The sequence below is a fragment of the Mixophyes fleayi genome, chromosome 11, assembly GCF_038048845.1.
Source record: "Mixophyes fleayi isolate aMixFle1 chromosome 11, aMixFle1.hap1, whole genome shotgun sequence".
NCBI lineage: Eukaryota > Metazoa > Chordata > Amphibia > Anura > Limnodynastidae > Mixophyes > Mixophyes fleayi.
In genome coordinates, this window is record NC_134412.1 from 89758965 (window position 1) to 89774288 (window position 15324).

Below are 15324 nucleotides of genomic sequence, written 5' to 3' on the forward strand. Positions count from 1 at the left end.
ACATATCACATGCGTAGACATTGTCATTTTTTTGTTGTACTTTTTTCCTGTAAGTATTTATGTATATCAAGCACAAACACTGGCACAATGCTTCATGAATTTTATTTAGAGTTTCACAATGCTGCTAAAATATTTTAAATATTTCTTATTCTCCAAAATACTGTATATTATTCCCCCCTCTAAACCAGCACAGTTCAGAGACTTTAAAATGTCTATATTAAGATACGATTGAACCACGCATTAGGTATGCTTTCTAAACCATTCAAGAGACATTTATAAATTCTAAATGTATTTTAATGGAAAGCGCATATTGTGAAATGTTTTTTAAAGTTTATAGGGGATATGTGTAACATAAAAGATCCCATGATTTAGGGATTAGTAGGGTCTCAAATTGTTCAAAATGTAATAAATCTGAGGTTTCTTTATTTCACTGCCGGTGGGGCTGTTTATATATAAAACTATATTCGATTCAAATCAAAGAATATGATAGGGAAGAGTTAGTAAATTTTGAACCTTTATCTCCTGAATAGGCGATGATGGGGATTGTGGATAAATCTTTTAAATGTACGAAAGGGGGTAAGAAATTGCTAATTATCATCTCAGCAGTTACAAAAAAATGTATTTTACAATTCTGGCTACAGCCTCAACCTCCTTCTCTGATGTTATTTAAACATAAGCTGGCATATGTATTTAGGATGGATTGGATAGAAGCATCTATATATCAAGAAAAGTAGGTAAATAAACTATTGAATGTATGGGAAAGTTATATAAATTCACTCTCGGTTGAAAATAACATCCAAATCTATAACTGTTTTAGATCTACAGATTGGTATAAACATAGAGTCTTAAATAACGATTTGCCTATTGATCTGTGAGTTTGTTGTTAGACGGAGGGCCACAAGGGAGTACTGATATTTGACATCTGTAAGGAAAATCTACAATAATATATGGTTATTTTGCATATGGAATTTTTGGTATATGCTTGATATTTTTTTCTTTTGAAAAACATTTTGTGTTGTCTTACTGGGTTTTTTTCTTTTGTCTTCATAATGATACCAAGAAACATGTATGTTTTTAAAGGACATTTATGTTTTATATATTTTGAGTTTAATAAGAAAATTAAGAAGGAAAATAAAATAATGTTGTGCCTTCACTTGTATTTTACAAGTCCCTTGCTTTTAACTTTCAGCTGGAAGGTTTGTAATTTGTAGTTTTATCTAGCAATTATGGGAAGATTTTGCATATAATTCATAGGTTTTCCTTCACCATAATGATTCTATCTCGTAACTGATGGTATATTAAAAACAGTTCCGCATTTTGTGAAAAAAATAAGAGGGTGGGGAATAATGATATGTTAGAATTAAATAAGAAGTATAATTTGTTTATAATTGACAACAATAACCTTTAGATCCAACCTCAGAAAACACAAATGAATGTAAGATTATTTTAATTAATTAACCAATATCAAATAAGGACAATTCAATACAAGTTTAAATTTTCAAATTAGTTTATTAAGGTGTAACATCTGCAAATTGAAAGATCTGTTGTATTTCACAGTTTGATTATCTTTCCAGGCCTATTTCTCTCTGTGAGCTGTGAGGAACATAGCTGCCTCACAGTCACTAAGATCACTCACTGTCTTTCTTCTGAGAACATCACAGTGATCAATACTAAACCCTTCTCCAGTGAGCGCTGAAGTGGTAAGATTGCAAATTCATCTCCAAACATCTGCAAAAAATTACTAAATACTTTATTCTTTGATTGGATGTTTACAGGCCAGTTCAGTACAAATTTACAGTCATATATTGAAATTATTTATTAAGGATTAAACTTAGTAAATTGATATTTTGATAGTTAGGTTTTATTTTCTTCCCAGGCCTACTTCTCTTTGTAAGCTGTGATAAATACAATGGCCTCATAATCAGCAAGATCACTCACTGCCTTTCTTTTGAGAACGTCACAGTGATCAATAATAAACCCTTCTCCGGTGAGAACCTTTCTTAAATAGTTCTCATCATATTTGAAAATGTGGAACCTGTCCTGCCCAGCTGTGAAATAAGTTGCATTTAAACACCCGAGTAATATCAGGTGTCCTCCAGGTTTTAGTAAACTTGTGCATTTTTTCAAATTCATAAGGTAATCATCTTGGTCTTTACTGATGACCTCCAACAGCATCGCACTTATTACACAGTCCGCTTGTGGTAGCACCATCGAGTCTGTGAGATTTTCCTTCTCAATGTCACATTTCACAATATTTTTTATCGATATCTTCAACATTATTTCTTTGTCCTGACATTGGTCACTGAAAAATACAAACACAATAAGGATCAGTTGTGAAAGTGGAAAAGTCCCAATGTCGTTTCCACCTTTTTTTTGCTCAAGTGCTCCAGGCTTTGAGGACTGTGGATTAACGTATACTCATGAAAATTGTAGTTTCTGTGCAAGTGAAATATTTTACATCTCTTGATAGAAAATGAGTGATTTAGGATGTTACTCGCTAAGTGCATGGGTAGGGTACATGATTTCGACAATGGAAATGTTGGCACTTAACCTGGTGACATGAAAATGTCTGCAGGCAAAATGATGACACTTCCATTATGCTGACAGGTTGTCAATGTCTACAGTGTGATTGGTGACATGCACAATGTCGCCATTGACAATGCCGACATCAAAAGACTAATGCCGGCAGGTGCGCCAGCTATACCTCATACCCACCAGCATTGGTCTTTTAATGTCAGTATTGTGCTTGGCAACATTGTGCATTACACCAATCACACTGTAGATATTGTCAATTTATCACACCGTTTAATTTGCTTCTTTAAAAAAATAGTAATAACACCCGTCAACTTTACAATCTTTGTCATATGGTCTTTAGTAAATGTTAGCTACTATAAAAACATATGACCCATTATCGGTACTTTCATTGTTAAGGGTTAGGACCATCCAATTAGCAGACAACCTGTGAAGAGGCGGATGGCTTATTATGTATTTGCAAATATATGTAACTAAGATTTATGCATTATATTTATAAATGAGGGACAGTTTTAATTAGTCATTTTTACTGGTTTACAGCATTGTGCTGAAAAAATTGGGGTGTTTCTTTTCAAGATATCCCTCTCTTTCAACTACCTAGTGTTACTTGTAAAATGTTGTAGTTACATCATTTTTGTGTATAATTGTTTGTAAGGCCTGGATGGGATTAGGAGCTTATAGGGAGTGCTTGTTCGTTAGCTCAATTTAAAACACACAAATATATAAGACAGTATGAGTTCTCTAACTATTTAGGGTTACAAAGGTCCACTAGCAGAAGAACTGTGAACTGGAGCAGAAGGTTTATAATATATTTGTAAACAGTGCTTGAAGTGGACATTTAAAAGTGAAGTTATCAAAAATGTAATGGGAATATAAGTGAATGAAATTTAATAGTTTTACAACGAAGGCGATTTTTATTGATGAATGCCAAATCGAATACAATGGAACAAACATAATCAACTCATATTACAACAAATGTCCACTTATTTAATAATTGGATACCTCCTTAAAAATATCAAAAAAATAAACACACACACGCACAACAAAAAAAACCTGTAACTTAAGAGTCCATAGCTGTTGGGGGAACCAGTGACCAGAAATATGGTCCTATTTATCAGTCTCTCTGAGCTTCCCTTAACTGCAATATTGTAGATAACCATGTCTCCTGTAAATAGAACACATCTGCATCAACATATTTCAGATGGTCATAGACTGCATGCCTAGTTTGCCTGACCTTAATGCTATTCACATTACTGGAGATCACTCGTAAAGAAAAATCTGCCATTATAGCGAGAGACAAAAAGAGCAGCAAAAAAATGAGTCTCATCATTATAGGTCAGAGTCAGAGCCACCTTGCCGACCTCCCGTTTCCATATCGGACTCTACTTGCCCCTCCTCAGGAACAGACCTTCTTTTAGTTGGTGGGTCATCTTCTGACTCTACATCACATTCCTGTGCCACTCTTTTCATCTCCTGCTCCAATTCTAATGCATCCAACCAACAGGCATCAGTATCCAACTCCGATAACAGCTCATATCTATTGGAAGTAGCTGTTACTTCTACACCTGCTCTTCCCTGAACCTTTTTCTTTTTCCCTGGTTTTTGAACAAGACTCTATTTACCTTCAGGCTTGCGAGAGGATTTATCTTTTTTCCTCCTCCCATTCCCTATACCCTTACTCTCTTCACAAACAGACACTGTTGTAGAAGAATATGGTTCAGCTGGCTGTTGCTCAACCTAAAGAACCATTTCTATTGGCTGTTGGCTACTTTGTGGCTGGTGACGCTCTTGCCAGCCATCTCCCACTGAACTTCCTGCTGTGTTAGTATTAGAGATGGGCGGGTCCGGTTCCCTGAGAACCGAACCCTCCCGAACCTCGGGTATCCGAGTACCGAGCTGAGCAGCTCGGTACTCTCCCGCCCGTTCTGAATCCAAATCGAGGCCGAACGTCATCGTGACGTCGTCGGATCTCGGGGCTCGGTTCTCGTGATACTTCAAGATCATAAATACACGCCTCCACAGCAATCCATCGCCATTTGACAGAGGGAGAGAGCAGGGTGTAGTCACAGGCTGATTAGAGCAGGGACAGAGAATCCAATATTCTTCTTGCAATTGCTCTAACAAAAATCGCTAGAGAAGAGAGGAGGATAGAGGTTTATTATTTTTTGTTAATATTTGGCACTTCCCAGCGCTTTTGGGGTGTCCCCCATAATTGTGCATAAATATTTCTGGCTGTCAAAAGTCATATCTGTCAGCAGTATCTACCAACTAATTGCTAGCACTCCTCAGTGCTTTTGGGGTGTCCCCCATAATTGTGCATAAATATTTCTGGCTGTCAAAAGTCATATCTGTCAGCAGTATCTACCAACTAATTTTTAGCACTCCTCAGTGCTTTTGGGGTGTCCCTCATAATTGTGCATCAATTTTTCTGGCTGTCAAAAGTCATATCTGTCAGCAGTATCTACCAACTAATTTTTAGCACTCCTCAGTGCTTTTGGGGTGTCCCCCATAATTGTGCATAAATATTTCTGGCTTTCAAAATTCATATCTGTCAGCAGTATCTACCAACTAATTTTTAGCACTCAGTGCTTTTAAGGTGTCCCCCATAATTGTGCATAAATATTTCTGGCTGTCAAAAGTCATATCTGTCAGCAGTATCTACCAACTAATTTTTAGCACTCCTCAGTGTTTTTGGGGTGTCCCCCATAATTGTGCATAAATATTTCTGGCTGTCAAAAGTCATATCTGTCAGCAGTATCTACCAACTAATTGTTAGCACTCCTCAGTGCTTTTGGGGTGTCCCCATAATTGTGCATAAATATTTCTGGCTGTCAAAAGTCATATCTGTGAGCAGTATCTACCAACTAATTTTTAGCACTCCCCAGTGGTTTGCGCTCAGAATGGATTCAAAGCAGTCCACATATGATCAGAATGAGCAACCAGGTTCTGTCACCAGTCCTGATGTTAGTGTTCCCAGTACGTCATCTGGCCAAGGCAATGTCAAACAACAGAGTGTTTCCAAATTAGTGCAAAAAACTAAAACCCCAAAAAAATTTACTGTATTGAAGCGAAAAAGAAGTGTAACTGAGCAAAAGTTAAGTAACGCTAAAAAAAAAATTGCAAGCATGCCATTCTACACACGCAGGGGCAAAGAGAGAATGAGGACTTCACCTTTGGCTATTAGTTGAAGATCCCAAAAAGTTACCCAGCCAACAATTGGTGCACAACTACTGTTACGCGTCAAAGCCGAGCTGCAAGATAACAGTGAGGCATTAGAGGAGAATGTTTGCTCTGATTCACAAATGACAACAATCCCTGTGGAGAGTCCATCCAACAGTGGGATGTCTAATCGTGAGCATTCTGCTGATGTGTGCCTTAATAGCCCGAGTGTAGCCGGTGATACCCAAATTGAGGATGCCACTTTGGAATTAGAAGAGCATGAGGGGGAGATTAGTGTAGGCGACGAGGGCGCTAATGAGGATGTTGATGAGGATGAGGTTGTTTGTGTAAGTCCTGCACCAGTGGCAGCAGTTCTGGCACGTGACAAGAAAAAGGCCATTGTCATGCCTGGGCATAAAACAAAAAAATCCACTTCTTATGTGTGGAATTATTTCTACCCAAATCCAGACAACAATTGTATAGCCATTTGTAGTGTATGTCAAGTCACAGTCAGTCGAGGGAGGGACCTTAACCATCTTGGAACCTCGTCTATGTTACGCCATTTAACGAGAGTTCATGGCAAAGTATTGGGAAAAACTGAAAGTTCTTCCCAAAAAAATACAAGCACTCCATCATCAGCTAAGACCCTCCGCTCACCGACATCCCGACGGCTACAAAATACACCCACCACACCATACTCATCAATATCCTCAGTAGCGCTCGGAGTTAGCCCGGCATCCCACTTAAGGCTGGATGACTCCTGCACTATTATTGATTCCTCTGAAGAAAGCTTTAGTCCCACTGCTGCTGCTGTTGCTGCTGCTGGGGGTGAATCGTCATCCCAGAGGCAGGTCAAGAAAATGAGCAGTCCTACATTTCAGCAATTAACTGTGAAACAATCATTTGCGAGGGGAAGCAAATATGACAGCAGTCACCCAGTCACCAAGCGAATCACAGACGCCATGGCTGCAATGTTAGTGTTAGATCTGCATCCAATCTCCACAATAAATGCAGCTGGTTTTTCACAGTTAATTGAGGTTTTGTGTCCGCGTTACAGAATTCCATCACGACACCATTTCTCCTGTAAAGCAATTCCACAACTATACCAAAAAGTGTGTAAAAATGTAGAGATTGCACTGAAAAATGCCATTCTGCCCACTGTTCACTTAACCACAGATATGTGGACAAGTGGAAGTGGCCAAACCAAAGACTATATGACTGTGACAGCCCACTGGGTTGGTCATTCACCTTCACCAGCAGGAACAGCAGCAGCATGTACACCACTACCTAACATTTGTCACAGGCAAGCCACTCTTTGTATCACCAGCTTCACTAACAGGCATACGGCTGACAATTTGTTACGCAAACTGAGAGATGTGATTGATGCATGGCTTATACCACTCGGACTCTCCCCAGGGTATGTCATTTCTGATAACGCCAACAATATAGCGCGAGCATTACAGCTGGGTGATTTTCCTGTTTTGCTCACACCATCAACTTGGTGGTGCAGAGCTTCCTACGAAATAACCGTGAGGTGCAGGAGATGCTATTGGTGGCCCGTAAAATTTCAGGCCATTTCAGGCATTCAGCCACAGCATGTAGGAGATTACAGCAGCTCCAAGAGCAGTTTAACTTGCCCTGCAACCAACTTAAGCAAGAGGTGGTAACTAGGTGGAATTCCACCCTGTACATGCCTCAGAGGATTGAGGAACAGCGCAAAGCCATCCAAGCATATTGCACAAGCCATGACATTGGGAAAGGAGGGGGGATGTATTTCACTCTTGCAGAGTGGGGAATCCTTTCAGTGCTGTGCAAGGTGATGAAGTACACACTGATGAGGGTGAGGATTAAGCTGAAGATGATGACGATAACATCTTTTTAAAACTTTCTATGTAAGTGTAGGGTGCAATCTACCCCCAAAGAGGAAAGGGACTTGTGGCATTTCCATATCACATACCATCTTGAAAGGCTGCTGTTAGGGCAATTTATCCTTAAGGGTAGGGTGTCATAGACAGAGTGACCCCAAACTGGCTTTGTCCATTTCTCATAATATTGTACAGTCTATAACGGCTGAATTTTTTGGTATTTTATACAAGTGGAGGGGGGCCTAGAGAGACAGAAACCAAACTGGCTTTCTCCATGTCAATTAATATTGTACAGTCTATAATGGCTGAATTTTTTGGTATTTTATACAAGTGGAGGGGGGCCTAGAGAGACAGAAACCAAACTGGCTTTCTCCATGTTAATTAATATTGTACAGTCTATAATGGCTGAATTTTTTGGTATTTTATACAAGTGGACAAGTGGAGGGGGGCCTAGAGAGACAGAAACCAAACTGGCTTTATCCATGTCAATTAATATTGTACAGTCTATAATCGCTGAATTTTTTGGTATTTTATACAAGTGGAGGGGGGCCTAGAGAGACAGAAACCAAACTGGCTTTCTCCATGTCAATTAATATTGTACAGTCTATAACGGCTGAATTTTTTGGTATTTTATACAACTGGAGGGGGGCCTAGCGAGACAGAAACCAAACTGGCTTTCTCCATTTCAATTATTATTGTACAGTCTATAACGGCTGAATTTTTTGTTTTTTTAAACAAGTGAAGGGGGGCCTATAGAGACAGAAAGGAAACTGTCTTTTTCCATTTCTTTACATATTTAACTATAAGTGTAGGGTGTAATATACATCCAAAGACGATGGCTGCATTGCCAATATGCATAGATGGAGAGGAAGACAATCTGTTTTGTGTGTAGAATAAATGAAGGCCTACCAACAAAGAATTAAACTGTTTTTTTTGGATGATTTATTACCTCAACAATTAGATTACTTATCTCTAAAACAGTTGGAGCACTAAATTGGGTTATTTTAGGCACAAAAACATGGATTTTCCAACAAAATAGCAAAACAAAACCAAACAAACCAAAACCAAAACCAAAACATGCAATGGCGGTTTTGCAAAACCAAAACCAAAACCAAAACACAACGGTAATCCAGATCCAAAACCAAATCCAAAACCAAAACACGGGGGTCAGTGACCATCTCTAGTTAGTATTGACTCTGACATTAATGACTCCTCTTCCTAAGCCTCTTCTTCTACCACCAAACCCTCATCTGGAGAATCCTTACAAATGTTATGCCAGGCATCTGGACAATACTTATGTTGGTGGCCAATTCTTCCACATAAATTGCATCTAACATTCACACAGGTAGCACTTACATGGCCAACCTCATCGCAAAGATTACACTTAAAGATTGTGCAAACATTGGCCACATGACCAGACTTTAAAGCATGTCCTGGGCTGACCTGCGTAACAACATACCCCTCTCTCACGACCAATAAAGAAAGAATTTGGCAGATGGTTGGTTGCATGATTATACTGCCGCAGTTTTACCAAAACCCTCCAACCACCAGTCCAGATACCATCAGTATCTTTATTCTTTGTCAGGTCTGACACTAGATTACAATGTCTCCTGAGCAAGATCACAATGTCCTGGGGAGGTACTGCTTCATTCCAAAAAAATATTGTTACATTGACTGTGTCTGGCTTGGAGATTGGAATAAAACTAAACTTAGTCCAACCTTCTCCATCCCTAAACTTGCTGAAATTTACCCAGAATCTATCCAGTTCAGACATAAGTTTAAAACTCACATCATACCCCTGTCTATCTGGTAGGTTTATTACTGCCAATATGTTTGCTGGTACAAACCCCATCTGGTGACACAATAAATCTCGTATGACATATCTTCTGTCTGGTAACTCCGCTCTGGTACCTTTGTTCCTGAATCTGACCACATTCCTCCTCCTAAAAGCCTGACCTGTATAGTTTGTATTAGAACTAAATGATGGTGCTCCGCGGCTCCATGCATTCCTAGGAGGAACCCGGCCAGATCCACTATTTGTATTATTTCCTTGTGTACTATTCTGTGTATGATCCAGTGCAGATTGACTACTCACTGTTGTGGGTATATCTGCTGATACCTGAGACTGTCCCACTCCAGATAAAGGGGGGAAATCTAGTGTAGTATTCTCTACTGAGACGTCTATCTCATCTATCTCAGTATTCTGATCCCCTGATTGCTCCACTGATTGTTTTATTTTTGTGGAGGGTTCAACATCAAATATTGATTGTAAACCTTCCTTATCCTCATTTACTACCACCTCTTGTAAGTTACCATCTATATATTCTATCTCATCGGTAGCAACGCCAATATTGTCCACAATATTTTCAGCACTATCACTATGAATACTAGGAGTCTCCTGTATACAATGCTCAGGTATTTCTCCTCTTTCCTGTGTCCCACTGGTTGCATCTCTCTTCTGGGATCCACGTTCCTGAAGTGTGCTGACATCTTCACTCTATTGTTGTTTAACAATGTCCCTCGGAACCGGAGTTGTTTGTACTTGGCTGGGCCGGGGGGCAGGGGGATATCGGCCCCCCAGGCCGCTCTGTCTGACACCAGTTTGGCCACCCACCCCGTCCGTAGATGCATGCAGTTCTCCGCATACACTGAGTATTACCCAGCGCACAGGCGGCCGCGTCATCAAGAGCAAAGGCACAGCAAGAAGAAAGAAGAGAGAAATTACAAATTACTTTTAATCAGGTAAGTGTATGTTCAGTTTTTTAATATTATCTTTTTAATCTTTATTGTAAAAAAAGTAGAATTTTTTTTTGTATGTGGGCGAAGAGATTATCTTACAAATAGTGTAGTGCTATTTGTATGATGATCTATTAATAGTGCTTGATAAATAGGTTCCCCCAACAGGAGTTATCACCAGCGATAACCCCATTAGTATTATACGCAGCAAAACCATCAGTTTTTTAAAGCAAAATGGCTTGCACTTTGATAAATCAGCCCCTGGGTTCAGTACTGTAATAGAACATTATTATATAATCTATTCCTAAACCCCCCTCCCACCTTCACGGACGAGCAGGCAAAAGCATGTAAACATGCTAAACCTGTTCTACAGCACCTCGCAACAGCTGCATAGACCATCACTGACGAAATGGAGCTGGAGCTGGAGCTGCTGCGCATGCGCAGCCACAGCAGCTCCTCCCAGGGATAGCCAGACAGTGGAAATCGTCACTGCCGCCCTGCGGCTGAACGGTGAGTCCCAATAGCACGGGGCGTTCAGCTAATTATATATAAAAATTTAGCATGTATATTCTTTATTTAAATTTACTATATTTTTTACCTCAATTGTATTTACAGTTACTGGGTACTATATAAACTGAAAGCTATCTAGATGGCAAAGGATTGTTTTTATCAGTTGAAGCAGCATTGTATTTTTAATGTGCATTATCAATGCTAATTTGAATTGCGATATCATTGCTAGTTTTAATGTGCAGTTTCAATGTTAGTTTGATGTGCGGTATCAATGGTATTTTGAAAAACAATTTGACTAGACTAAAAAAAGTGTATATTGAAGGCTTATTGTGTTTTTTGTTTTTTTTTGAGTAGTCCTGAATTCAAACATTTCCCCCCTGACCCCCCTCCCCCATTAAAAATTCTGAGTTTGCCCCTGCCTAGACACACTGGACTTTCCCTCTGGGCCCCTGTGCAAAGTGTTTGTGTATGTATATATATATATATATATATATATATATATATATATATATATATATATGTATATGTGGGCCGCTACTTGTGGGCCAGTGCTATGTGCTTGCCCCCCGGGCTAAAATTTGCCAGCCCTCTCTCTGCTTGACCTGCACTTATTCTCTGCTGTTTTAATCACATGAAGATCTGGATTCTGGCTCCATTTTCTGTCTGTAATTTTAAACCTCTTTATATGCATCTAAACGCTCCTGAATTTTATATACTTCTCCAACAGGTTCCAGCTGCTCTAAGACAGAATCAATGTGTCTTACAACAATTGCAAGGTCTTGAGATTTTAAAAGCACAGCTGTTTGGGCCTGGGAATTTTCTCCCAGAACAGGCCCAGAGGCCAGGGGCTTGCCTGGGGAGTTTCCCCGCCATGGGTGGCCCAGCCCTGGGCTTGCACCAGACATCAGACAAGCACTAACCACATTTCTTACCAGGAGCTAGAGGGAGGAGCTACAATGAAGGCAGTATGAGAAGTGGGGGTATGACATACCACCATATACCACGAGTATTCATTGTTCTATTTTTAAGTATCTGGAAAAGCGTCTGTGTGAACTGACAGGGGGTTTACCCTTATACAGAGACACGTACCTCTTTCCTTCCATCTCTTTAATATATGTTGATGCGTGATCCCAAACAAACGCTCCTGTACGCGTGTGCAACCATTTGTTCAGTTCCATTATGCATTTTTCATTGAACCTCAGCACACTGATCTCTTTGAAAACTACACAGGCTGAATAGAGATGGTGAATGAAGGAACCAACACTGATGTCATACAAAACTTCTCCCTTTATATGACCTGCAGGGAAAGAGTCCAGTGATTAGAAAGTGCAATATGTTATGTAACATCTGTCCTACACATCATTCTGTAACTGTATGGGGAATGTAAACTCTTATTCGGGTCTGCAACCCATCCCATGTAATCTCCTTTATTGTTTCAATAAACAACTGGAAATTGGGACAGAAAATATACATTTATTGTTAAAAGCTGGGTTATCAGAAAGAAATGAAAATCGGAAACATATAATCAATTTGAATTGGTGTTATATAGAACACTTTTAGTGATATAATTTGATATAATAACTCAGAAGCTAAAACAATAGAAAGTTCATATGAAATGTCTTTTTTTCTCTTTATTGGAGTAACAAATAAGATAACACAAGTAAGAACTATAATAGTGTTGTACCAAATAAAAACCTTATATTGATTTGATATGTCCAAATGTAAAATAATAAAACACATAAGGGATATTTAACAACCAAAGTAGGAATTGTGGTACCAGACGTGGTCAGTGCCTCAGGTAAGGGCAGAGTTTTAAATTCTCTTACAGATTTACTAACACCCTCCAGTGTTTGACTGTGTTGATATATAAGCCAGGTTCCTAATATTTTATAAGGATCATCTAAGAGAGCTCTGGTTTTGTATTATATACTTCTTCTAAAGCAATGTGCCACAACTTAAACAGTCAAAAAATGTATTATATTAAATACCATTGCAATAATCACAATAGTGCCTGTGATATACATAATAGCTATACAAATTACACATCAATGAGCCTGCCAACACAATGCCATATTAACTGGCATAATATATTTTAACAACAAATAATTTGGGGTATTAATCATCGTGAGGGGGGGGGGGGTGGTGATGTAAACAATCTGATGCAGCTGGGTGCCAGATCTTAATAAATCATATCCATGCATTTCTGGGGAGGTTTTTCCTAGACATATCTGGATCAGTGTAAGAACAGGCAAATAGTTAACAACCCCCCTCCTGGGTAAGACTACATAATAAGACCACCTTTACTGAAGATACATATCTAACCTACTGAGGCTCTACCTGGCCGCTTTCATTATCTATCTATCTATCATGAATTGCCCATTCAAAAGATAAATTAATCTATGTAGCAAGATAAGATATAGTATACATACCCTCATTGAAAATATAGTGACATTTCTCCATGGGAAATTTTAATGTTTCCTCTCCAAAGACCATTTCTGGTTTATCAGACAAATATGTATCCAGATGAGCTCTTGAATCAATTTCATGTACATGATAGAGCTTATGGGAGCTACAATCCATCTTGTAATATTGTAATATAGACAGGCTGACTCTCACGTCTTTCTCTGTGTTATACTCGACTTGTCAAGGAGTTCTGTTCATATTTACCAGCTATTTAAATCCATCAGCAGCAGGAATATCCGTGTTATCACATGTTGTTTTATCACTCATATGACTTGGTCATTAGAATACAGGTGATGTTATCATAAGCTACTCATGCAGAATAAATTACCATAGTATTCCCTTTTCTTTTTTAAATTTCATGAGAATATAAACACTTAAACCGAATTCATTACAAGATAACTAGTTAAGATATATATAATAAATAAAGATATTATCATTAATGTAATATAGACAGGCTGACTCTCACGTCTTTCTCTGTGCTATACTCAACTTGTCAAGGAGTTCTGTTCATACTTACCAGCTATTTAAGTCCCTCAGCAGCAGGAATATTCGTGTTATCACATGATGATTTATCATTCATATGACTTGGTCATGGGAATACAGGTGATGGTATCATAAGCTACTCATGCAGAATAAATTACCATAGTATTCCCTTTTCTTTTTTATATTTTATGAAAACATAAACATAATTCATTATAAGATAAATAGTTAAGAAATATATAATAAATAATGAAATTATCATTAATGCAAACATAAAGTATATGTTCATCTTGGTGGACGTTTATATTTGGGTTACATGTGCACCTCTGTGAAGACTTTTTCTCGTAATGGTGTCTCAATGATGCTGTGATACTGATATTATATGACTGATGGTCATTTCAATATCTATGTAATTACTCAGTATGTGCACATGATTGACAACTTTAGCTCATGCACTTCAGTGTATAGAAACCATTACTTGTAGTCCACAAGCAGTCTCTGTTAACTGTGTCAGCTTTTACTGTTAGTTTATTCCAATCTTTACCTCCAGTTTATTGATGAACCATCGTGATCTAGTAATCCTGAACAAAGGCATTTTGTAGTTAAAATTTGTTTTGTTAGATAGGATTTTTTTAAGTAAGGATACAATGTGTTTGGGGGGGGGGTTTCCATTTAGGTAGGTACCTGCTTTACTGGAAGATAAATATTGTAATTTTTGTCCATTTTGGGCCTTGTTCTATTCTAGGCCTGGCCAGCCTGTGGCTCTCCAAGGGTTGTGAAGCTACAAGACACAGCATGCTAGTTTCCAACCATTTTAGGAACAAACCAAGGCCTGATGACTGGTTGTCTCTTCAAAGCCAGAAACCTGGATTCTACTACTGTGGGTGTTGCCATAATTGCAAGATTTTGCGCTGTTCTAGCACCAAGTCTATCACAGAATACACCTCTACGCATACGGGTATTACATATAAGATCAATGAATTTTTAACCTGTAACACGGAAAATGTTATATATCTTATTGAATGCCCTTGCCGCAAACAATATGTGGGACGTACTATTCGTAAACTCAAGATCCGCATTGGTGAACACCTGAGAAATGTACAGAAAGGGTTTGAACAGCATAATCTGTCTAAGCATTTCAGGGAAGTACATCACTGCAAAATAGATAATCTCAGCTTTATTGCCATCAAAAAAGTCTCCAAAAATTGGAGAGGAGGGGACCATATTAGACAGATTAACAAAGAGGAGGCTAGATCCATTTTCACCCTCAGAACTATAGATCCATATGGATTGAATATGGATCTTGAATTACAATCGCTGATGTAATTCCCCCCCCTATTTTTCTCAATGATATGCAGCCTCTATGGTCTAGTGTCTTATCCGGAGGGATGCCGTGGCCATTGTAGGGGGTTTATTCCCTGACTTCGCTAGACCAAGTTGATTTCACTCGGATGATCAACACCTACTATCATATCAGCCCACCTTACGCCCAATACCGTCAGATCTTGGAAGCTAAATGGGGTGAGCCAGATCAGTACCAGGATGGGAGACCACCTGAGAATCTCTGGTGTAGTAGGAT

At 38.8% G+C, this 15324-nt stretch overlaps 1 protein-coding gene and 1 pseudogene across 1 annotated transcript; one reads left to right on the top strand and one right to left on the bottom strand.

Moving 5' to 3' along the window:
- Nucleotides 1–1878: 1878 nt before the first annotated feature.
- On the bottom strand, nucleotides 1879–13412 carry LOC142107803 (indolethylamine N-methyltransferase-like). The gene is made up of 3 exons (XM_075191422.1): nucleotides 13232–13412; nucleotides 11892–12099; nucleotides 1879–2302 (listed from the first exon to the last, which is right to left on the bottom strand). The coding sequence occupies exons 1-3, from the start codon at nucleotides 13380–13382 to the stop codon at nucleotides 1879–1881; spliced, it is 783 nt and encodes a 260-aa protein (XP_075047523.1). The 5' UTR covers nucleotides 13383–13412.
- Nucleotides 13413–15205: 1793 nt separating this feature from the next.
- Nucleotides 15206–15324, top strand: LOC142108100 (5S ribosomal RNA; annotated as a pseudogene).